Source organism: Anneissia japonica, unplaced genomic scaffold, assembly GCF_011630105.1.
Source record: "Anneissia japonica isolate Jap-2015-1 unplaced genomic scaffold, ASM1163010v1 scaffold285021_len193445_cov190, whole genome shotgun sequence".
In the NCBI taxonomy this organism is placed as follows: Eukaryota; Metazoa; Echinodermata; class Crinoidea; order Comatulida; family Comatulidae; genus Anneissia; species Anneissia japonica.
Window position 1 is genome coordinate 61,089 of NW_022718003.1, and position 24,970 is coordinate 86,058.

At 34.4% G+C, this 24,970-nt stretch overlaps 2 protein-coding genes across 3 annotated transcripts in view; one reads left to right on the plus strand and one right to left on the minus strand.

Moving 5' to 3' along the window:
* Window positions 1–8,194, plus strand: part of LOC117110411 (14-3-3 protein epsilon-like) — a 17,763-nt gene extending 9,569 nt beyond the window's left edge. The window contains exons 3-5 of the mRNA XM_033253110.1: window positions 2,185–2,300; window positions 4,231–4,574; window positions 5,764–8,194. Coding sequence (XP_033109001.1) covers window positions 2,185–2,300; window positions 4,231–4,574; window positions 5,764–5,825 — 522 coding nt within the window. The 3' untranslated portion in view covers window positions 5,826–8,194. The remainder of the gene's footprint in view (window positions 1–2,184; window positions 2,301–4,230; window positions 4,575–5,763) is intronic.
* Window positions 8,195–9,246: 1,052 nt separating this feature from the next.
* Window positions 9,247–24,896, minus strand: LOC117110409 (breast carcinoma-amplified sequence 3 homolog). Of its 2 annotated transcripts, none has more exons than XM_033253108.1 (16): window positions 24,661–24,896; window positions 22,663–22,781; window positions 21,795–21,895; window positions 21,163–21,302; window positions 20,652–20,759; window positions 20,183–20,420; window positions 19,511–19,702; window positions 18,504–18,734; window positions 17,837–18,071; window positions 17,091–17,372; window positions 16,389–16,557; window positions 15,994–16,070; window positions 15,151–15,430; window positions 14,889–15,004; window positions 13,203–13,325; window positions 9,247–12,468 (listed from the first exon to the last, which is right to left on the minus strand). In XM_033253108.1, exons 1-16 carry the CDS (start codon window positions 24,726–24,728, stop codon window positions 12,314–12,316), a joined length of 2,634 nt encoding a protein of 877 aa, XP_033108999.1. In that variant the 5' UTR covers window positions 24,729–24,896; the 3' UTR covers window positions 9,247–12,313. The 2 variants fall into 2 exon arrangements, with proteins under 2 accessions (XP_033108999.1, XP_033108998.1); XM_033253107.1 differs by having other exon boundaries at window positions 17,091–17,375.
* Window positions 24,897–24,970: the final 74 nt, after the last annotated feature.

Below are 24,970 nucleotides of genomic sequence, written 5' to 3' on the forward strand. Positions count from 1 at the left end.
TATATATATATATATATATATACTTCTAAAAGTCGTGTATCATGCATAGGAACGTTGACGCCTGCAAGGCTCTGGTATTTATTTATCTTACTAAATCAAGTCTACAAAATATTATTTGATGAACAATCTTTTTACATGTGTGTATTGTCATTGAGGACATCGTTTTTTGACATTTTAAATGAGGTAAAATAATTGTAAATAAAAAATAAGCTAGGCCCAGGCTAATTAATTAAAAAAAATAATACAGCAGTACAAACAAGTTCCTGTCGTGGACAGCGAGTGGAAGAGGAGACTCCCATGAAGTCAAGTGTACGTTTTTCTTATTGAAAAACAATTCCATACTTTAAATTAACGATCTAAACTCGTGTTTGCCATTCACAAATTATCAAACAAAGCTACAGCAGTCTTTCTGCACATAACAAATAAACAACATGCTTTTGCTTTGTAGGTTCGCTTCGCGTAGCCTTGCTTAGATTGTTTATATCAGGCTACGATGTATCTACGAAGCCTGCGCGCAGGTTAGATTGTTTATATCAGGCTACGATGTATTTACAAAGCCTGCGCGCAGGTAAAAGTGCAATATTTCATGGCGGTACTGTATGTGTACAAAGTTGTGTGCAATTACACCAGTGTTTTTATATTTCATTTAAAATTATCAATATGTGTATATCTAACAAAGCAATGAAAATAGGCAATATTCACACTTTTAGTTGTTTTGAGAGTTTGGGGGGGATAGCCAACCTGACCCCAGGGGCTCAGTGACCTAATCCATGCGTAGGATTTATAATTTTATTATGTTAGATTCATATATGTATAAATAACTAATAGACTAATGGGGATAAAAAGTCTGATAATTGTGTTTAGTTGTTGGTTTTTAGTGTTTACTGTAGGAGTTGTGAAACTAAAAATGCTGTTTTCTCAGCTTTATTGCCTGAAAAGAGTGAAATTGCAATAAGTTATGTGTTTACTATTCAAAATTGTGTTGCAATAGTTTATTGTATGAATTAAATGTATAATATCATTTGAAAGCTCATGAATTACTCTTTATTTTGGTGTAAAGAACATTCCATATTTGAATATACATGTGTTCTCAATGTGAACTGGAAACTTGGTCATATAGGCTAAAATGTCTGCCAGAGAGAGCATTGCTATCACTAAAATGGCCTGGCAGTCAAAGTGTTAATACACTCAATGATACAGAACTGTTGTTGCAGTGGCCCAAAACAGGGTTCATTTTGAAAAGAAGCCCGCTCTTTACTTTGCAAAAGTAGCCTTGAAAAGAAGCCCATCTCGTAAAGTAGCCCATCCAAGGTTCGCAAAATTAACAGTAAACGGACACGATATGCTAATATTTCCAAAGATACAATATGAAAAAAAAAGAATACAGCAGAGGATTTAGGTTAAACAAATGTTACAACCATTACAAAAACCATCAAAATGCATTTTTTTAAAATCATTAAATACGTATTATTTTCTTTCTAGTAGTGTCTCGCCTTAGTAGTTTCCAGTATAATTTTCATAGATAGATACATCTGGTTTACTTACAATTAATACACGTGTGGAAAATATATATATATAATAGACTTTCATCTACAGTAATAAGTATAGTTTGGCCTTTGGGATTTTCAAACTGAATTTATCGTATTTAAAACGTGTTCGCTTGATGGCCATGTAAAAATCAGTTACTAAATGTTAGTTTATCAAATATAAATAGGATTAAGCTTTGATTTATGTATGGACTGATTCCTCTTTATACTGTATTCAAAAGAATGGCATAGAAGCAGTTAACAAAACATTTAAATATACTGTAATGATTGAAGAATTAATGTAATGTATTGCTATTCTGAAGAATACTGCTGTCAAGGTAAGTTCAGATAGCCTAGGCCTTTACTTCTACAGTACTAGGCCAAATGTTTGGTCAACATCGAGGGTATACCGTCAGTGCGGGTTAATTTGTTGTCGACTTAGGCGAGTTTGACTGTAGTCGATGACCATGCCCATACACAATTCAGCACAATGATGCTGTGAGTTATGGGTTACTCTCTATTCTTTATACCTTTATTAAAATAAACTACTAGTCGTAACTGCTGTGCTAGTCACTCTCTGTTTTAAAGAAAGTAAAATAATGCCGACTACAGAGAAAACCTGATGCTTAATTGATGTTTTCTTTTATTCATTGTACAGGTGGAGGAGGAACTAAATGACATATGTAAAGACATATTAAGTGTACTTGATGAACATCTTATCCCATTAGCTGAAAATTTAGAGAAACATGAATCTAAAGTATTCTATAACAAAATGTAAGTACAGTAATTATTATTATTTATTTTAGGCACAAGGGCAAAACAGGGCAATCCCTTTCAGTACAGTATCAGGATACTAAGGGTTTTTGGTCACTTGATAATTATTATAATATATACTTAAATAACTAATTAAGAAAAGGAAACATTTGTGTAGGTTTAATAATCGATTTATTGAAATTTTCAAGCAAATATACTTAAAATTAACAATACACAAAATAACCGTTTCTAATGCTGTTTAGTTTATTGTATAGGCTAGATATTTTTTTTTCAATATTACATACATATGTGCATTTTGTGACATAAAAATGCTGACTATTACATTGTAACCAATAAATTATACACACTAACCACTTGAGATAGTCTGTTGAACTCAACAGTGTTTAATTCTGAAAAGTTAATTGTACACAAAATACAGAATCTCATTTTAACAAACCCTAAGTTTTACATGCCTTGTACGGATGATCAAAAACCCCAAAATACTCAAAAACAACAGCCTTTTTTAGGGCCACCAAAAAGAGATTTGTTAGTGTCCTGTCTTACATATTTGCATTCAGCAGCAGCGTTGGTTGTGTCCAACGCACTGTTATAATCTAAAACCATGTGGACTGAGCGTGAAACTTTCATCGGTGCTCAAGTTAGCTTCGTGTGAAAAACTTGTCTGATCAAATTTTCTACACAAAGTTTACTAAGTTGGGTAGGCATAATTTTGCTTACGAAAGCTAACTGCTTGGCTCGCCCAGTGCAGTGCACATGCTTTTAGTTGGTCTCAGCAGGCCCAGACAACACTGCAGCTGTGTTGTTTAGAATAGCTATGAAAGGGTATTCCCAAGTTATACCTTTGTCATATAGCTAATCTTACAATATTTTCATGTTCTTTGGTTAAATAAAAGATATAAAATGATGAATTAATACACTAGACACATGATTTTATTTTAACACTTTACTATATGACATCGTAAAGTGATGAATAATGCTAATAAAAACATGGTTTTATCCGTAGGCCTAGGCAACATCGTTCGTTCATACATTTATTGAGTGTTGAATTTATATACAGTATGTAAATATTACATTAACAATTTATATATACAGTAAAATAAAGTTTCTTCATCGCATAAAGATAATGTTAAATCAGCACATTAAATACAGATATTGTTAGGGCTCATTAATCAGGTTCGTTTACACATTCATTATTGAATTTCATCCTGTTGAATACAACTTTAAAAAAATTAGGTGCTATGTGTTGGAAATTGTTATGTTTTATCCTCATTGTAGTATGTATGTACAGTATAGTATGAAGCATCGTAAAGCTTAAAAAGCAATACCATAATTTATATTCTAACATGCGTACAATACACCTGATCCATGTATGAATAGTGTCATTCAATAACTGAGTTGTGTTGTGATAGAAAAATGTATTGTTTCAGCGGTGATAGCCCAAGTTACACTTTAAATTATTGTGTGCTGGTTTTGTGCGGATCACTCTGGAAATTTCGTTACACTTGTTCTTATAATTTGATTTTAATATAATAATGCAGTTCACCTTCCAATTCGAGACCACTTTTTGGACACAACAAAAAAAACAAACAAAAACAAACAACAAAAAACAAAACAAAACAAGCACGTCATCTTTGTTGATATCTTGGATAACCCTCTAAATCCCAACACAGGATTTATTTCCAGAGGGGTCCCATTAAAAGATTGAAGATGGTTATTTGTAAAAAGTGGTATCAAATTGGAGGGTACACTGTATCCTAGATAGAAACAAAAAAAGCAAGCCATGCAATGAGGTGCTAATGAAATGAAGTATGAAGTGGAATTTGTGAAATCTCTGTCCAGATTTATGATACTGCTATTTGCATCCATTGTGATATGTAATGTAAACATAAAAATATAAATATGTATATATGCTGGCCTTAATGATTTGCAGGAAAGGAGATTATTACCGATACCTAGCAGAATTCGCACAAGGAACAGACAAAACGGAAGCAGCAGAGCGGAGTTTGGTAGCCTATAAAAAGGCTTCTGATTACGCATCTGCTAATTTAGCAACAACCCATCCAATCCGATTGGGCTTGGCTCTCAACTTTTCAGTGTTCTACTATGAAATCCTCAACGCCCCCGACCGAGCATGTAGGTTAGCGAAGCAGGCATTTGATGATGCAATAGCCGAGTTGGATATGCTTAATGAGGAAAGTTACAAGGATTCAACACTGATCATGCAGTTATTACGAGATAACTTGACTCTCTGGACATCTGACATGCAAGCAGATGGTAAGGTTACTTCCTATTGTTGAGTACCTTCTATAACAAGATAGTATGTCTTAATAAATACATATAAGATAAAGAGACTAACTTCTTAGGTTTTATTTAAGTATAATTATTAAAATATAAATTTCAGTTCTGTTAACGTTTCTACAGTATATACCTGTATTCTCGCCAAACAATGTGCAAACTAAAACGTTGCAAATTCAATATATGTAATTACAAGCAATACATTACAAATTGAATATATGAAAGGTGATTAAAAAAAGTTATGGCATAGGGATAAGCAGTGGCGTATCTAGGGGCTGCGCGGGGAAGGGGAACTACAAAATTACTTGTTGCCCCCTCCCCCCAGTCGCACCTCCCATAAATCACGGTCAAGTAGTTTAAAATCACCTTATTTTGCAATTTACCATCTCAACTGAATCATCAAGGCCCCTTCCCCCACACACAGACACACACACTTTACCTTAGCTTAGCACCCCCATTTTAAGAGTCTTAGATATGCCACTAGAGATAAGCGAGTATAAAAATATCTTAAAAGGAAAATTTTGGTGTTGGACACAAATGCTAAATGCCAATGTGTAAAAGGGCTGTGTAGCATGTTCAACAGCTAAAGCTCGGTTCAGACTGTAACAGTTTCATGTGACAAATATGTGTGGTTTGCTTATTTATGGGCATGATGATGATGATGTATCACACCCATATTTGGACATAGTGATGTCATATTACACCCATATATGGGCAAATCACAAGTATTTGTCACAACACTTGATATTGTAGACTTGAGGCTAGACTTTATTTTATACCTTGTTTTGCAAACTACCATCTAGGTGGTGGAGAAAATAAAAATACAGTTTCTATTACTTAATTAAACGGTGTGGTTAAATGAGATTGATATATTCTTGAAATTTACACAATTAAGAAATATATATATCTTATTTTTGGAGATTTTAAGGAGCAGGAGGGCATAATGATAATAAATATAAAATCTTTTTTTTTTTTGTAATGAAATGTCCTCTTTTTCGTAGCAGAGGTGCCTGAACTGGCCAAAAATAATATAAAATTTTTTATTCAAAATCACCATTTTTGGCGGTTGGAGGTTCGCTGAACAAGGTAATAAAAGTTTATCTCCTGATGTGCAAGTTATTTGTATCCTGTGCTGACTAATAACATATTTGATGTTGCAATTTTTCAGATAATGATAAGGGAGACGCCTTGCTTCAAGATGTTGACGATGGACAACAAGAGGCCTCATAAAAAAAAGCCTACAACACATCACCAATCCTAAGCTTGTTTCTTCTCCCTAGTTAATCATTACTTTATTTCATCTATATAGTTGCAACAGATAATTTTCCATCAATTTGTTATATAGATGATAAGTCAAATATGGTTGGGAGATATTACAAAAAAAGAAAAAATGAATGAAAAATTAAAAAAAAAAATGTCAAGTTGAGTGAAAGAGTTTTATACGTAGTATATGATTTAGCAGCCATGATTTTTCTTTGTTTATTAAATAGTATGTGGAACCTAATGTTTACAATTCAGCCCTGTATCACTATGTATTCACACATTACATACATAAACAGCCAATTTCCATTAGCCACAGTTATTGTGCATCCCAAGGGCTTTAAGTCTCTTAACACTGCATAGACAATCTTGAATATTATTGTTAATCTTATAACTTGGGTTGTTATTATGATATACTCTGATGAAATATTAAAACCAAAAGGATGAAAAGAATGTGATAATAAAAAATTGATGGTTTATGTCAGACAAGGTTGGTGGGTATGTAGGTAAAGAGGTTAAATTGAATAACCGCGCACGCCAGCTTAGCCCTGTTGACGATAAACTGTTTTGGTAACTTGCAATTAATTCATGCATACGTATAATTAATATATATATATATGTATATATATATATATATATATGTATATATATATACAGTATATATAATTATATGTGGATGTTGTTGCAAACCTACTCATGAAGTAGCATAGTAACGAAGGATGGCGGCTATAAACATGCAGTATAACTCATCAAGTAACAATATACGAGAATGCTTCACTTGCCTCATTGAAAATCGGATTTAACACAAATACTTTTTGAATGCTTCTGTGTTGTTAATCTTTGAATGTAAATAAATGGGTAGGCACAAACACATTTGTTTTGTTTGTGTTTACCTATTTATTTATACAGTAAGACATGCATGAATCCACATCAAAACCATCGATGCGTTACTTACATTTAAGAAAACCCATTAATTGCTGATATTGAGATATTGCAGGCTGAAAAATCAGTCAAATTTTTTTTAGCTATATATGCATATATATTTATATGTATATCCATATATATCTATATATACATGAATAAGTACACATTTTTAAATGTATTTGAAAATGTGTTCGATAATAAATTAGCATATTCAAGCATATAAAGCTAATAGTAAGTATGCCCCTTTTAAATACTTTGTCATTGGTAGTATGTACTAAGTAGTCTGTATTGTTCACTATTGATATATGTATGTAAACTGCAGCTAAATCTCCCCATTGTGTTGTCTGTGAGTAGATTCTTGTAATTGTCTTGTGTATTTCTAGGAACATTTCACATAAATATTTCTTTCCCTGCTATTTTTAATTATTATTTCCGAGTTTTAGTTCGCTTGTATTTTCCCAGTTTTATTCTACTGGTTTTTAACTAGTTTGGTTTATAAGTGATAAATTTAAAAAAAAAACAAATTATGTTTTTAATGAAATGTTTTGCACATTTGTGATTAAGATGTTGGACTCAGATGGCAAAAACAATTTTCAGTAGAACTTTATTAATACGAACATTATTTCGTGAAGAGAGCAATTTGTTTGAAGGTAATTTAATTGCTATTCATACTAACCAAAGCCAAGCTGTGGAGAACGAGACTGTTTTTAGATCCATGTTATCAGTAAATGCTTTGTTGTTGAATGAAAATATTGACAAGAATTAGTAAACCAATCTGGGAGATAAAAATACTAAGAGTTTGCAAAGAATTTAAGAAAGTTGAGTATATTGTTGGGTAATTATAAGTGCATCCTTAATTTATATCAAGATTTTGTTATACGTTTTTCGCTTCAAAACCTTTATTACCGTAGGTTTGTCTTTTGTAAATTAATTTTGTGCGCATTAATACCTATGTACCTGTGTAGTTGGGTATTGCAGTGAATACTAAATCTATCAGCTAAGAAAAAGTTCCTGTTTTAAATATAGAAAAATGGACCAATAAAATAAAGCAACGGCTACCACGTATTTCTTATCCCATGTGTGGTATCTTTTGTGCTTTCTTGGTTTAATTACAACTGCCATTTCATTGGTTCCTCTGCCAAGCGATTCATATTATAAAAATGGTCTTTCTGCTACGAATGCATATGTAAAGTCATAAAGGTAGTATACTTACCAATTCATTTTGAAAAGCATATTTAACTACAAAAAACAGCCAGCTTACCACTGAAGGAAATTTGTAGGTTAAGTGAACTTGGTAAATGCTACTGGTGGCGCTGTTTGTAATGTTTTCAAGCTACAAAAGCCACTTGCATGGAACTAAGTATCTTATTAGACTGTAGATGCATGTGGAATGATTAAAAATACCCAAAGATTTATTTGCCTTCTCTGCAGTTTTTGTGTCTATGCAAGTCAACAGATTAACACAGGAATTATGAAGCAGATTATTTGGGTTAAATAAGGCCACATCCCATTTTCCACTTGTGTTGTAGTTGATCTGTTTATAATTGTAATGTAAATATTGTAGCCACAGATAAGGCTTCAAAAATGTTCTCATTAGTTATAGATTCCAAATTGGAGAGTACAGTTCAGTATCAATATATAAAAATATATATAATTGTATATTGTTAATCTGCCCGTAAAAAAATTACATAAAATGTCTTTTGGGCATTTACTTCATACCATATGCATAAATATTGTACCAGTTGCCATGTCCAGGATTTCGCAAAAGGGGGTGCAGAATAGAAATATTGCATCTACTGAACACAAGGCGCAGCACTAAGGACGGTGCATATCAATGGCACCATAAAGTGGTTTTTTAAGGTCTTTTTGGGGGTGGGACAGGAGTGTCTTTCCTAGATATACCAACCAATATACAGTACAAAATCTGTCGGTAACAATTATTCATCACTTTAGATTTCTGTATACAGTATGCATAGCTGTGAGACTGCCTCCAAACTATTTGATGGTACAGTATTATGGCGACACTTCTAGTTTCACATTTTTCTGTTAGCTGAAAAGTTTCATTGGACAAGAGGTGTAGCAGATCTTGTTCTTGTCAAAAGAATTCAACAGATTGAATTATTTCCCAATGTATAAGAATTCTTGTCATGTGTCATAAGCTGTCCAATCATAAGTTGTAATAATCCATTTCAATCAAGAGAATGTGCAAAGCTTGGCATTTTTTGTAGATCAGAGTAATTTGAATATTATGCTACAATATCTCTCAATGCTGCACTCAAATGGGGTCAAGTTGGGTTCAATATGCAATGAATGTTGATCAAAGTAAAGGTAATGGTTCTGCATGGTAAAGCGTATTCCACATTTGAAATTGCCTCAACCTGCTTAAAAAAACATGCAATAACTAACTATGACAGAAAAAAAACATCCCCCACAACTAAATACAAAATAAACAGAAAAGCATGAGAGATACTGACCCTTATTTAATAATTTATTTATTAAACTATAATCACAAATGTTACTTGGACAGCAATGCTGAAGCAACCATTAAATTGTTAAAACAAAAACCTGAAACTGCACTCAACGCAGTTTCCAATTTGGTTAAAACAAGAAAGAACAGAAATTTCAAAAATTTTGAATTTTATTTTGCAAATAAATACTGTAAAATAATGTAAATAAATGGCTTATTAAATATCATTCCCCTATTGAAAAAAAACCCCAATAACAATAATGCATAGCTAAAAATGCCTGAGAAAGCCTAATAAAAATTGTGGTACATGTTAAAAATCTCCCAAGTAAAAATAATCAGGTCATTCAGATTTTAAAAGTCCCATGGATCCCTGTAACTGTAAAATAATACTGCACTATTTTTGGAAACTGAAAACATATAATAAATTACGCATACAATTGATTAATGTTAATAGTGACACTCAATTGATAAAACTTGTTTAAGATATATTTAACAATAGTATGTCGAAAACATCAAAAGTCTAATACAGTAATGGCATGGTGAAAAGTTCAAAGGTCTAACAATGGCATGTTGATATTGAAGTCTAAGTGATTAAAGTACCAGTATAAAGTAACGTTGAGTTCTACTTCATAATTTGAATCCTGAAAGTGCAAGTCCCATATGCGGCGCGCAAGCAGCTCAAGAAATCTTCCAACATCCAACCGGGTGGTCTGAACCAATGACCTTTGGCCACAATCCTAGAGTAAAACTTCTGCCAGTGAAAAATGGTGATAGATTTTCTTTCTAGTATAGGATGTTAAAATTTTTTAAACAATACAGTATTGGAAAATACCATCACAATCACAAAAGTGCTGTCCAACAACAGAAAGTTCATGTTTGTTAAATTCCAGTATGGAATCTATTTCACAGAATCTAATGCACTGGCTTCTTACAACTACTTTAACAAAGAAAAATAAAATAAAATATTTTTTTCAGGAATCAATTTAACGTAAATTCAGTAACACAAGAAAATGTATGTCTGTCATGTCTGTGAAATTTATGCGAGAATGTTATGTAAACATACAAGACTATGATCTGGAATAGTACTTTGCACCATCTTACTACAGTATAAGAGAAACTATAAGATCGCATAATAGAGAATTCTCTCTGTTCCTAAATCAACTTCACTTTGGATTTGTTTCTATAGAGAATATATTGAACAATGTTAAATCTCTTATAAATATATTAACAAGAAACATACACAGAGACAAACTTTAAAATCCCTGAATATTTTTTAAAATTATTAACATTGTGCAATATCATTTATGTTATAATTATTAATTCTAATATATACCTTGCCTACCTCAAAAATCTGGTGTAATTTTTTTTTTTTAAATAATTTTCATATTTAGAATGAAGAAAATCTATAGCTTCTTCCATTTAATCCCTTCTTCATTCTAATTTGCAATTATTCTATATTTTTTTATTTTCATAATAAATAATTAAAATTCTGGATTTTTATAGCGCCTCACGTTGTCACAACCCCGGGGCGCTTAACAACAACATAAGAGAAGAAAATAAACCATAAACAAATTAACAGACAATAATATATAAGACAAGAAAGTAATGTATACATGTACCATTAATTATTCATAAATTTATTAAGCTATACATTAAATTTATAATAATGTATACATTAAGATATACTGTACTGTCAATTTTTGTTTTAATAAATTAAAAGTCCAACTCCCAATTTCAATAATATACAAATATTTCCTTTTTTATCCTTATTTATTACAAGCCAATTTAATGGTCTATGTATTAGCTTAAAACAGAATGTATCATCCGCTGGGGACACATGAGGCAACTGTTATTGGACGACTCGATTCCATAGAGAAAGCAACACGACGAGCTGTGCACACTGGATCGTTTTCAATAACGATCTGCTGAGACTACCACCAAAAATCAGGAGGTAGCAGCACATAATGCAGTGTGTGCCCGGCTTAATGATGTGTACACTTGCCATGCATGGAGAAACAGTACAAGATCAGGGAGAAACAGGTAAAAAGGATAGTGCCTGCCTAAAGCAATTTCAGTCCGCTGATAATCAGTGATGGTGTCAGGATTTGCCCAATGGGTGTCTAATGTTTCCGAAGGTTGATTTCCCAGATGGAAGCATACAGTAAGTGGGCAGGTCCAGCCCACACCCCCTCACAGGGGCCCTGAAACTCCAACAATTTAGACCTATTCAATCAATTATAGACTTGCATTCTGTAAAAATTACATAATTTTTCTCTCTCCAACGAATTGGTTTTTTTCTCCCCACAGGAGGGCACTGGCGGCAGTCCAAGCGAATTGTCATTCAAAATTATCCCTCGCAAGGCGTGTTATTGCGTCATGCTCAGAGAATTCTATCAGCTACTTAAGGCAATAGAGGAATAACTGAAAAATATCAATGGATTAACTAGGACAACAAACATAACTTTATGCACTATATACAAAGGTTAATATAGCGAAGAGTACAGATTAATAGATTCTATAGTACTCAAATTGTGTTTTGTTTTTTTTGCATTCACAAACTGTAACAGTTGCATGAATATTGAGTGTACAATTACAAGCAATACTATTTATAAGTAATTCAAATTTTGACTATGGAAATCCTTAAATTGATTACCTGCCACATTAAGGGTCTATGCAAAGAATATAGGAATGGTGTTTAAGTGTTCGTTTGGCATAAAAATAATGTTCTCATTCTAATTAATATTCAATTGATGGCTAATAACTTACTTAAATATATAAAGTAAGTAATTTAAATATTGAATTAATGTTTTTTAGTTCTACAAAGGCAGTATATTTGAACTTTCAATTAGAATGCTCTATTTCAGTAATAATTACACATGGATATAAAATACATTGAATTATTCAACCATCTTGCACCGGGTATGACAATTACTTTACGACCTTTATGACAACGACCTGTATGACAATGACCTGTATGACAACGACCTTTATGAAAACGACTTGTATGACAAGGACCTTTATGAAAATGACCTGTATGATGACGACCTGTGCAACCACTTGATTAATGTCAGCATGAATCAGGGGAGCTGCTTGCAGGGAATACTAATACACTTTCCAAGGCAGGTGCTGAACTGGTGGCTTCAAATGAGTTAGGATTGACCTCACTTGAACTTGAACTAGAATTCAGCTGCTCACTGCTGCCATCAAACTGGGTGTGCATTTCTGTAATTATATCAAAAGGAAGTTTCCTTTAAACAGTACCTTCCTTTATCATTTCGGTCCACAGAATTGGCCTTTTTTGTTGGCCACTACAGCGCAACTTGTAATTATCAGTTACATGCATTGTCATTGTTTAATTTAGACAGGGATTCTAAGTTAGAAAATTTGCAGGCACAAGATTTTGTAAAATTACACTCCTATGGGTATGTGGATTGATCCATCCCACTCCACCCACCTCAGCCCCACCAAGGTTGGGGCTGAGGTAAGAAATTTTATGATTATGGAACCTCTAGATTGCTGGAAATGACACTGTCAGACTTAAATTTGAATACAATTTTTTTTTCTCCATTATTTTTTTTTTTATTTTGAAAAATTTAGACGGAGACCCCACCTTTCCCCCTGAATCTGCATATTTCACAATTTTTTTTACACTGGCATGAGCTTGCAGTGTGTACATACGCGCCCCTTGATCTGACCCGACAGCACTTTATAAAACAACATATCTACAGTGTTAGTGCTAGTTGGTATGATGTTACCATGATATTTTAAGTACTGTAGACGGAGAATTTTTAGTAAGTGGGCTACAGAAAGGTCACATATAGTACACACATAATTATTTAATAATATAGGCATTACATTTATGCGCGATATTTTGGTCCTTAAGCGTGAGAGATCCCAAATGAGTGAGTCATGCATGAGACTTAGTATGTATGCATGTTCAGATGCTGAATACTAACCAGTTCTATTGTATTGCTCTCCATCTGCCATGGCCTCCGCCAAGTTGTACTTCAAAGCATCCTCTGGAACTTCTGGGCTACTGCAACTCACTTCAAGTAGATGTGGCATCTGATCAAAATTTCCTATTTAAAATGAAATGTTTTTGAACATTATTGTTTTCATTGTTGCCAACATTTGAATAGATAAATAACTGAATTAAATATTCTAATATAAATCACTGAGGGTTTTACCATGTGGTAGCTGTGATCTTATTATACTGTAGGATGCTTTTTCGTGGGTTCTATATGGTAGCTATATTATGAGGTGCTTGATGATAGGTTTTGCAATGGAAGCTGTGACCCTATTAGGGAATGCTTATGGATAGATCTTGCATTATAGCTGTGATCTTATTGATAATTTTGCATGGTAGCTGTGATTGGTAGGTTTTGTGTGGTAGTAGTGATCTTATGGGCTGCCCATTGACAGATTTGTGCATGGTAGCTGTGATCTTATTATAGTATGCTTTTTACTGATAGATTTGTGCATGGTGGCTGTGATCTTATTATGGGATGCTTACTGATAGATTTGTGCATGGTATCTGTGACTATTATGGGATGCTTACTGGTGGATTTTTGCATGATAGCTGTGATCTTATTATGGCATGCTTACTGGTAGATTCGTGCATGGCAGCTGTGACTTTATTATGGGATGTTTATTGACAGATTTGTGTATGGTAACTGTGATCTTATGGGGTGATTACTGATAAATTTGTGCATACTAACTGTGATATTATGGGATGCTTACTGGTAGAAATGTGCACGATAGCCTTGATTTTATTATGCAACATGTATTGATGGATTAATTTGTGCATGATAGCCTTGATTTTATTATGGGACATGTATTGATCATAGAGCTATTAAACAACTAGAGTGCTAACAAGATGGCGCAGCAATGCAGAGTTATGTATGTGTACCATCCAAGATGGCCGTCGTAGTAAAGCGCCACCTTCAGGCTTAATATACATATTATTACATTTTAATAAGCCCTCTGACTGACTATTATTTCATTAATGATAATGAGTAATGATAATAACAAATTATCAAACTATTGTAGCCAAAACAAGGCCAAGTGGAGCATCTTATTCAAGAATAAAGTACCAAGTCAAATTAAAATCGTGTACATTACACCCAAACACCGCAACGCTCGAGTTTCAAACATACGGATAACTAGCTGTACCGAACTTTCTGAGTAAATTGAGGGCGCAATTGCAAACGATGGTGCTGAGCGAATTTTGATTGGCTAAATCTGTGGCAGCCATCTTGGATGGTACACACACACAGTTCTGCCTATTTCGAACATCGAATACATTGCGGTTAGCTCTCTAGTATTCTTATTATACCTCTATGGTATTGATAGATATGTGCATTGTAGATGTGATCTTACTATGGGATGCTTACTGGTAGATTTGTGGATGGTAGCTATGATTTTATTATGGGATACTTATTGACAGGTTTGTGCATGGCAGGTGTCATCTTTAGGGATGTAAATTCTTATATACCTGCTGGAAATGTAAACATCCCAAATTTACCATCATGTGATTGGCTGTGTACCCAATTGCAATGTGGACTCACTTGTTACAGTGTAATTGATACACAAATGTGACAATTTATATTTGAATACAAAGAGTCAATGCTGCTGATGCTTACCTGAGCCATATTCTATAAATGTTGGTAGTGAATTCATTTCATCCATGTGGCAGGCATCAGCCGTGTTCTCCTTACTGCTGCGTGGAGTTGGCATTGGTTCAGATCTTGGCTGCAAACTGAAGCATGTAAACTAATTGTTATGGTACTATGACTTCAGGATACCAAATTTTCAATATGCATTGTAGGATTTTATAAACATAAAAGCTAAAAAGTTGGCTTACTCAAAAATTAAAATAAGACAAGTTCGACTGGCAAAACTCACTTCAATGACTGCAAGTCATAGAGATCCTCAGTCTCCAAAGCGATGTCAGTGGATTCCAAACTCTGTGGCAGTAGTGCAGGGGAATGTGAGCCTAGAACTGTAGTAGTTGTCTGCGGAAAAGGCTTGAAGTGGAACTGTGGCCCCATCCACAGACGTCGGTGAGGACCAGCATGTGTGACCATCTCTACTTCCTCCAGCCACTGATCATCAAATTCATCTTGAATACTGTTTGAGGAAGTCTGGCTCCCGGATGGACTTTTACCATCACTGCTAACTGAACCTTCAGAATGAAAACATAATTTCAATAGCAGAATTAAGATAAAGCAGGCTTTTTTTATTCAGTTTCAGATACCTTACAATAAAATTCACATTGACATCAACAAATATAAAACATTTAAAGCAGATAGGGCAGTGGTTACACCAGCATTTTCCTGACGGGGGGTCCGAGGTCCCCGACGAAAAAAATGGTTGGGTATCGCCCTAAATCACTCGAAAGTATTCCAGGGGGCAAAGTCCCCGAAAAATATGACAATTTTGGGGTTTCAAAGGCTTATTTAATTGATTTTGGAGTCTACTAATATGTGGAAAATACATATACATTTTTTTTGTGTCCCTGATGAATTGGGGTTTCTCCCCAACGGGGGCCCAGGTCTCCCTGGCAACCCCTCTGGCACCACCCCTGAGACAGGGAGCTAGCACAGACCATCAAATGCTAGCCCCCAGTAAAGTACCAAATGGACATTGATGGATGGGTAAATATTCAATGAGATTTTGGTAATGACATTCTGCACTTGATATCAGACAAACCAAATGTAGTAACTAATTGTTACAATAGGCATTTACCTGATGGAGTAGAATCCAGTTGACTAGATGGGTTACTAACCAATAAAGGTGGTCTTAATTCTGCCCAATTGCTACCTCTGTCAAAATGAAGCAGAACTACTTTAAATTACATTGTCAAATGTGTACAAAAATCCTCCCCTTATCTAATTGGATAAAGTTCAGCCTATGGACATCAAAACTGTGTACATTTTCAATAAAATTATCAGAGGTATTTTCGGCATAAATGTTGTAGGCATAATTTCATTTCGAAAACAGGTACAATTATACATAAATTTATAGTGTTTTTTTGATTGATCTGATTTAAAGAATTGCATAACAATTTATTTCATTATCATCTTTTTATCAACTATCAATAAAACATTAAAAACTATGCGACACAATACTGTTATTCTGACCTTTGAAGATGCCACTGAGCATGTGCAGTAGTTTGAAGTTCAAGCGGCGAATCATCAGCTTTCTTGGTGTTAGTGCTATTTGCTGGATGGGGGTCAAGATGGTATTCTACTAACAGTCCATGATGACCCATTATATAGAGAGATTCCACCATTGAAGCTTTCACAATTTCTGATTCAAAAACAAAGATACATTTAACTCTGCAATAATTACTGTATTTATTTGAATAAACACCCTGCTATGAATAAACGCCCCCTCCAGAGTCTAATTTGGAATAAATGCCTCCCTCAAATAAACGCCCCAGGGCATTTACTTTTTCCTCGAATAAACGCCCCGCCCCCTTCCACCAACCCTAAATAATGCTCAATAAGTCGACCATTATTATTATTATTATTATTGTTGTTGTTATTAGTATGTGTTGTAGCTCCATTTGACAGTGAAATTAAGGGGTGTTTATTGAGTATATACGTCGTCAGAATAATATCTGTATAATTTTAATTGAAGGGGGATGCAGAGGACCGAGAATACTGTACTGGAATAGATCTTACTGAGGGGCCTGCCATCCAGAAAAACACTACTGATGATGATTACACCATGGATACCATATAAGCCTATGGTTCAATAATTTAGGAGTGGAGATTTCCTGTTTTTTGAAAGAGTTATCTTACCCACAAAGCTACAGCCCCATGTCATGTGCTACTTACCAGGTTTCTCTCCAGGGAGCTTAGGACTGCTTGGGTATGAACCCTTACATGATGAAAAACATGCACACACACCCATCAGGTCACCTGTTTGTGTACCATTGCCAGCGCTATGTGGGCGGCCAGAGCTAGATGTCATCCCAGCTAGTGTCGTTGGCTGCTTGATTTGGGCATAAGGGGTTACAACCACAGGTTGTGGAAAGGGGGGTAAGCGAGGGTTTCCAAGGTTAGCATTCAGGGCATTGTTGTGGGTTAGACTTGGCACAGAATCTTGGCTATGGAAACCTGCTGGAAAAAATAAAATAAATAAATAAAAAACTTATTAATTTAAAAAAAATTTATTTAATTACTATTATTAAATAAATAAAAAAATAAAATAAATAGTGAACTATAAAAATATAGCTCTTAAATAACAGTAAAAAACAAAACATAATACAAACATTAAAAAAGGCAAAGGCATAGCTCAACAAAACACATAAACGAGTCTACAAGAAGTATATCTAGTAACAGGTCAGATGGAATTCGGTCAATATCCTTTCTCCCAGTAAACTTATAGCGTGTTACCACCTGTCTGTGAGTGGTTGCATCTCCCGGCCACTTTCCACATGATTGCATTAGCACAATAGCCATTGCTCTCCAATCCTTTGGAATTGTGTTACAACAGGAGTCAACTAAATTTCAATATAAGTAAGGTATTTTGTATATGAAATGGAAATATGTAAGTAAAATTGACAAATTAAACTATGAACCTTGAGAGGTTGGACTGCTGGATAAGCTTGCTACATTTCTCTTTTCTGATTTCTGAATCTCTTCTAAACCAGCACTTTTATGAAATCGACTTTCTTTGTTAACTATTTTAGGAGCGGTGTGTGTTCGAATGCCTACAGAACCACCGTAAGGTGTGATCGGAAAAACATGCGATGTTTCACGCATCGTGCTGACACAAATCCAACGACTGTCATTAGTAAAGCAAACATCTTGCACCTGAAAGAAATAAAAATAATAAATGATTTTTCTTTAATCTGCTATCTTAGTACCAGATAAGAGCTTTTTTTTAAAACATATTTTTTCTTTATACTGGGGTTACCTCTACCCTCCCCCTCCCCCCTCCCATATTCCAAATTTGTGTACCCCTAAATATTTGAGTGACATTAACTCAGAATGACATTCCCATTTTCAAATATATATGATAATATTTTTAATATAAAAACTGGGGGAAAAAGGGAATTAAACACCACTCCTGATATTCTTAAAACAACATATCAAAAATATTTTCTGTCCAGACCCTGGCTTTAATCACTGAATTCACTTTATTATAAATTCATAGTTAGATGAATAAATTTGAATCTGAATTTGAACATTTACAACCATTTACTAAATACCATCTGGTGCATCATGAATGCTGGTATCACAAACCTTAGCACTGGTATCGCCTCGATGTAGCACGTACAGATGATGGACTGAACCTAGACTGGATCCACAGGGATGGCTCATTACCTTGAATACGTTAAAGTCATGGCCTAGCTTATCTGCTGTGAAGAGTAACGTACCACTCGGGTCAAAGGCTAGTGCTGAAATCGGGTGAGAATGGTGGGCAGGAAAATGTGCAATTAAACCTTCCTCACTGGTGTCATTCGTTAAGTTGAACTGTGGGGGAAAAATATATTACAATATATATTTATACTATGCACAACAAAAGCAACTAGGCGGTTGGCTGAGAGGTATTCTTCCCGTGTCTTGCGCTAAAGACCCCGGTTCAAACCTGGCCAGCTTCTGTTTTAATTAGTCTGATCAGTTGTTTCCTTGAATAACTCTCATTGAGTTAGGTGGGTTAAGGACAATGTATGTGGCCATTATATGTTGTAGTTAAATTGGGTGGCACTGCCTTTGTGGCTGCAACAGGTTCCCAGAGGCCCAAAACAAATTTCTCAAAAATAAAGAAGTAAGTGCAACAGGTGGGTAGTGTGAGTATAGATATGAATAATTTCAATAGATACTTAATGATCAAGTTATGAACAGTAGCCCAATGTCCTTAATGGAACATAAGCTTACAAGGCCAGGGCCTGCAAAAAAAACCAAAACAAAACAAAACAAAACAAAAAAAAAACAAAAAAAAACCCCTTGATATGTATGAAGGACTTTAACATTTAATTGATTTTAAGCTGGTTTTCCACTAGGCGAACTTATTCACGCGAATCAAAGCATCGGTTTGCTTCCTGAGCTCTGATTGGTCACGCATTTTTTCGCTTCGCAAAAACTCCGATATAAATGTGAACGCACATGCGCATGAACCAACGCTTTCAATTCGCACTAATAAATTTGCCTTGTGAAAAACCGGCTTAAGAGTCTCATAATCTGTAACAGATCTTCTGAGGGGGAGTTGGGTATGTGGAGAAACAAAGTAAATATTCTTCGTTTCTTACCTCATCTGTGATTGAGTTGGCATCAATTATTGTGACAATTCCAGGAACTAGGTTTTTAAGAGAGGAATTTGGTCCACGGTCTTCTGCAGCTTTCTCATTGTTTGTATTTGTTCTTGGTGGGGAATTTGAAAGCTTAGTGCTTGCTAAATTACCAACAGTTTGACCAAACATGGATATGCCCTTAGTTATTGTCTGCAATAAAAGGATTTCGAAAAATTACGATCCTGATATGGTACTAACAGTAATAAGGATGATAAATGCTTGCGATACACCACATAGTTATCTTTGTGGTGTACCACAAGCTTTTATCATTGTTACTTAAACATGCAAACATTCAATCAATTACGATAGTGTTATTAATACTGTAAATTTAAATACATTTTGTTATTGGGTATTTATATATTTCTTTTTCTTTAGGTTATGAAGCACCTTGTTTTCCCTGGTTATTGGGTCAACATGCTTAAGTGTTGCTGCGATATTGGCGCAGCAGCAGGCAACCCCACCAGGTACCCATTTATACTCCTGGGTGGAGAGAAGCAACGCAGAGAAAGTGCCTTGCTTAAGAACAAAAGCGAAGCGCACAGCGAGGGATTGAAACCCCGACCTCGAGGTTGGGAAACAAAAACGATTTCCGCAGCACCAAAACGCTTCCACGAACATAATTATTATTACCTTGGCAGCATGTATGACTGTTGCAGTGTAGGAGTACACCCCTTCATTGCATATACCCCCTCCTGACTGATGCCTGGATATAAGCTTCCTATCAGCATAGGCCAACCACCTTGATGATAGAGCTAATGGGTTAAGATTCGGTGGTCCGCTGGGATAGCATGTTGTTATACAGAAACGTTTCTTGAAAGTCACTGCATCAAACGCAGCAACTTTCTCTTGCAGGGCTACAATAAGGATTCTACATGAAAAGATATCAGGTAATTAATCAACTTGCAATAGTGAAAATAACTTGTATTAATTCTTAAATACTGGCAATTTTAGCAGAGGTAAAAATATATAGTGCTGTATTAATTGGTACATATTACATACAGAAAATTATATTGATAGCTAGAGGTAATGGCATTACAAATTTAACAAATATAAATATATAAAAGAGAAAAATAGAAAATAAGATATAAATATATAATACCTTTTGTTACAGATTATATCACACACTGGAGTTTGGAATGATATACTGTGAACTTGTTCTCCTGACTTTAATGACTGCATTGAAACAGAACAGAATGGCTGAGCTGAACTGGAAACACAAGATAAACATAATGATAAGCACTACAGCAAAAGTTACATAAAAACAGGAAATGAAATTATGCAAGATGAAGCTACTATAGTCAGCACGAACCACACCCAAATGCAATTTAGTTACGTATCTATATAAATACCTACATCATTATTATAGACATCCTTAAAATATTACTATTATTATACTATAACTTACACAAATTAATTGTTTTGTAGAGTAAAATATCAAAGTTTCAATGTGAGATTCCTTTTCCTTCCAAAGGGTGGTAAGGTTTATGGCCAGAGTGTCAGATCTTGGGACAGGAAGGAGAACCACCTCTCAAGCCTCCCCCTTGAACCATGTCCACCTGATCTCTTCCTCGGGTAGAAATATGCTTGGTCCACCCCCTAGTCAAACTTACCCAGTACCATCACAAACTGCTATCAGTGGCCTTTTCTCCAGCTGATTGCTGTCTTGTTGGCAGAATGGTTTCGGTAGAACCCTGAGAATCCTAATGGGACCTTGCCGTAGAGACATCAATTCATGGGCTTCACCACTTTCCTGAAAATTACATTAATGGTTTTGATTAAAAGATTTAAGAGGCTCTTTTACATTCACTTGTTTCAACTTACCACATGACTTGGGTAATTTGACCAAAGAGAATATTAGCAGGCTGTTCACACTGGATTTTTTTGGTTGAGTTTAACCAAAAAAATTTAAATTCCAACAGGTCTTTAAGTCAAGCTCCGGAGGAAAAAAAATGTTGATATGTTGTACAACTGATTTTTCTAAGACACAAAAAGCATATTTGACAAAAAACTCAGGAACAATTAATGAATATACAAATTTTAGAATATTTAAAAACTTGGGGGGGGGGGAAGGTGGAAAAAAGAAGTGGTTATTCCCCTTTTTCCCCAGTTCACAAAGATACCAGCCACATTGTAATTCAAAATTTTTTTGATACACAATTATTGAATAATATTAATCTTTTATATTTCATTAACCATTTATAAATTGTGAAGGAAATTCAAAATGAATGAAAGTTTAACTTACTGTTAAGTGCCAGATCTGAGCCCCATTTGAGTAGCCTATGATAAGTAGCACCAGGCAATGGTCATTATCAAACACACAGCTCCCACAGTAGCCTTGCAAGTCTTAATATTAGAAAATGAATCATGGTCAAGAAAGGAAAGAATCTTATATATATCCAACAAAATAAATACAAATAATAATGTATACATAAAATTTATATAAAATATTACCATAAAATTGTTTATACAATTAAAACTAAATTCATTTCATTACTGAATCAAATATTAGATGTTAGTTATGATTTATTATAATTAAATCAAATATCCTAATTATAGTAATAATTCATAATAATAATAAAACATTTTTTAAATAAAAAATTACAGATCTTGGTAAAGGCAAGTTGAATGACTGAGCGGTTAAGACAGGGTTGCCGCAACGTACAGCCGTAATATCGACTCTGGTTCGAACGGCACGCTTGCCTATGGTTTAGGTGATGGAACAAGTCTTCTTGGATAAGGACTCTAAACCGTAGGCCCAGTGTACACAATTTGGTTCATGTGCATTTTGAAAAACCAAGTAGATCTTTTGAGACGATAAGGCGGTTACTCCTGTGTACTAGTCCATACAGACCCTGCTGTGGACGGACGAGAGATAGCTTGTACCGGTTTACCGCTTTGGTCAGACATGAAGAGACCTTCAGTACAAGCTAATCCACACTACGAGCGCTTTGAGATTTGCTTTGAAAGTGCTATACAAATTAAACTACTGTACATTACATAGATCTTGGTATACATTTTCATATCGGGCACGATTGCTGTTCTAGCATTTGGCCATTTTAGGTCATCATCATTTTGTGGTTTTGTCTATGAACAAAAAAGTACCATCATACCATGTGTGTTGAGATTTTCAAATCTGACCCAAAGGATCATTTCCTTGTCATCAGTTTTCTGTCCACCAGAATATGCATCATGTAAAAAGTCAACTACACTGGACATGTATGACTTGTCACTAAAACAAAAATGTAGTTGAAATATTTAATCAAACTTAATATTAGAGGAAGTCCGATATACAGTAACACCAGAGTTTAGTACATTAATACTGTCACTATGTAAAGTACAAAATTAGAAATATTTAATTCATGTCACATGATCACCATTCAAAAACAAAGCTTATTCAAAAAAATGAAATTACCACAATTAATAATTAATTTGGCTCAGTTGATATAAACCATGGTGTAATTTAATTTCATACTTTAGTACCTGTAGACGCCAATCTTACAACTTTGTAAGTCAATATACAGTAGACTTTAAGATTGCTCATAACAATGAATAATATAAGTACAGTAATAAAATGACAGGTTATTATACCAAATCTATAAATTTAATCATTGCCTTATCAATTGCTGGTATACATTGCGAGATATCAATTGTAATAATATTCAAGCAATAAAGTAACATACTTAGCTAAATTCATCTTGATTAAAGTGTTTATAATACACTATTAAAATATAGTAAAAAAAAAACCTTTTTTTTATTTAGCAAAATGGTCTACTAAAATTATCTAGGCAGAAGAGGAAACAGAAGTAAAACTTCGATGATGAAAAAAAAAAAAAATATGAGTGTGCAAGGTAAAAGGTAGGCCTAACTAATTAAAGGTACCAATAGGCCCTTGTGAGATCCACTGCATTGTCCTGCAAAAAAACCTTGGTCTCTAAAGTGTTCATTAATTGGAGGGAGACCTGTATATATTTAATTCAGAGGAACAAATGAACATTTTACCGAGAAATATAATGGCAGCTTAAGCCCCCGCCCCCTGCCACCTCGCTGGCACCGCCACTGCTCCTCCACCCTCCCCTAACTCACTGAAAAAAATAGAGGCGGAAAAACAAAAAAACTTAAAAAAAGGTTTTTTTAGCTTTTTTCTTTACAAACAAAATAAATGTGAGTGAATTTATCTTTATTTTTTGCCAGATTCCCTACAAATTAGTCTTAAAGTTGTTGTCTGATGTAAGATATTGCCATTCTATGCCTCTGTGGGTTATTTTTATTCTATCTGATGAGTATCTTAACAAAATAAATAAATTTAAAAAAAAAACTTTTTCCACAAACCCCTATTTATCATTTTTTAAAAAGAAAGGTAAACAAACAATTTATTTTTGTTGGCCTGATTTCAAATAAAAACAAAATTTTATTTTTGGCCAATTAGCACACCTGCTGCCATGAAAAAATGGAAATTTATGAAAAAAAAATTGTTTTTTCTTTTTTCTTTTATTATGCCTGCCACTGCCTTGAAATCTCCAAAAATAATATACAATTTTACCATCCCAATTACATTACTACACTGTTTTAACATTCACCTAAAGTTTTATTTTTATTTTCTCCTCCGTCTGTGGATGTTTTGCAAAACTAGGCCTATTACTAGCCTAGGCCTTATTTGAAAGAAAACAAAATATTTTAATTTTTTTTCTGCCCTCCTCTGACAATCTTTAAAAAAATAAGTTCGCGAAACAAGGTTTTAAAAAATAGTCTCGCCTTACAAATTACATCATGTACTTTCCTGAATCATAGGCTAGGATATCAATGATTACTATTACTAAAATACTAGTTACTAGGCCTAGACTGAACTTACAAAGAGCCAGGCCAGAGCTACCTAAAGCTAGGGTCCCCAACTCGTCCTAGGACTAGGTCTAGTTACTAGTAAGTATAGTAGCCTACGTACGATAGTAGAGTACTCTATTAAGCTAGGCCCATCCATAGTATTGAATAATGCCTAGGCATAGTCTCCTCTAATCTACTAGGGGCTACTGGAGTCTCATGACAGTGACAAGATAGGCCTCTACTACTAGGCCTAGGGCCTAGCTAGGCCTAGACAGAAAAATAAAGGCTACCTTGCAGGCTGTGGGCGTATCACAACAATCCCCGATTTTGAAGACCTTCTTGGTGAAGGGAAAGACATAATGAATAGTGATGGCAACTGATTATATATCCCAGAGACGTTGTTTACATTTTCTATTACATGTTTTATGACATTCGATTATTCACAACAACAGCAACAGCTGACAATTCCTTTGATATTATGCCTAACACATCAGTACGTCACTTCTGCTGCATAGCTAACCTAGCTGTTGTTGTTTTGTTCGTCGTCCGTTTTTCTGTTATTTGACCCACCACGGCCCATATTTTATAGCATGTTCATAT